At 51.7% G+C, this 922-nt stretch overlaps 1 protein-coding gene across 1 annotated transcript in view; it reads left to right on the top strand.

Annotated features, from left to right (window-relative positions):
• The window catches only part of LOC105543740 (mucin-3A-like), a 27,277-nt gene that overhangs the window by 4,931 nt on the left and 21,424 nt on the right, over nt 1-922 (top strand). The window contains exon 3 of the mRNA XM_011985818.1: nt 3-662. Within this exon, the coding sequence (XP_011841208.1) occupies nt 3-662 (660 nt within the window). The remainder of the gene's footprint in view (nt 1-2; nt 663-922) is intronic.

Below are 922 nucleotides of genomic sequence, written 5' to 3'. Positions count from 1 at the left end.
AGTACTCCCAGCTTCACTTCTTCAATCACCACCACTGAGACCACCTCACCCAGTACTCCCAGCTTCACTTCTTCAATCACCACCATCGAGACCAGCTCCCATAGTACACCCAGCTACACTTCTTCGATCAGAACCACCGAGACCACCTCACACAGTACTCCCATCTTCACTTCCTTGATCACCACCACTGAGACCCCCTCACACAGTACTTCCAGTTTCACTTCTTCCATGACCACCTCTGAGACCCACTCACACGGTACTCCCAACTTCACTTCTTCGACCACCACCACCGAGACCACATCCCACAATACTCCCAGCATCACTTCCTCAATCACCACCACCGAGACCACCCCACACAGTACTCCCAGCTTCACTTCTTCAATCACCACCACAGAGACCACATCCCACAGTACTCCCAGTTTCACTTCTTCAATCACCACCACTGAGACCCCCTCACATAGTACTCCCAGCTTCACTTCTTTGATCACCACCACTGAGACCACCTCACCCAGTACTCCCAGCTTCACTTCTTCAATTACCACCATCGACATCAGTTCCCACAGTACACCCAGCTACACTTCTTCGATCAGAACCACCGAGACCACCTCACACAGTACTCCCAGATTTACTTCCTCAATCACCACCACCGAGACCCCTTCACACAGTACTTCCAGCTTCACTTCCTCCATGACCACCTCTGAGACCCACTTACACGGTACTCCCAATTTCACTTCTTCGACCACCACCACCGAGACCACATCCCACAATACTCCCTGCTTCACTTCCTCAATCACCACCACTGACACCACCCCACAGTGTACTCCCACCTTCACTTCTTCAATCACCACCACAGAGACCACATCCCACAGTACTCCCAGTTTCACTTCTTCAATCACCACCACTGAGACCCCCTCACATAGTA

The sequence above is a fragment of the Mandrillus leucophaeus genome, unplaced genomic scaffold (assembly GCF_000951045.1).
Source record: "Mandrillus leucophaeus isolate KB7577 unplaced genomic scaffold, Mleu.le_1.0 Scaffold29, whole genome shotgun sequence".
Taxonomy (NCBI): domain Eukaryota; kingdom Metazoa; phylum Chordata; class Mammalia; order Primates; family Cercopithecidae; genus Mandrillus; species Mandrillus leucophaeus.
Note: the sequence above shows the minus strand (reverse complement) of the source record. Positions and strands in the feature narration are given on the sequence as shown.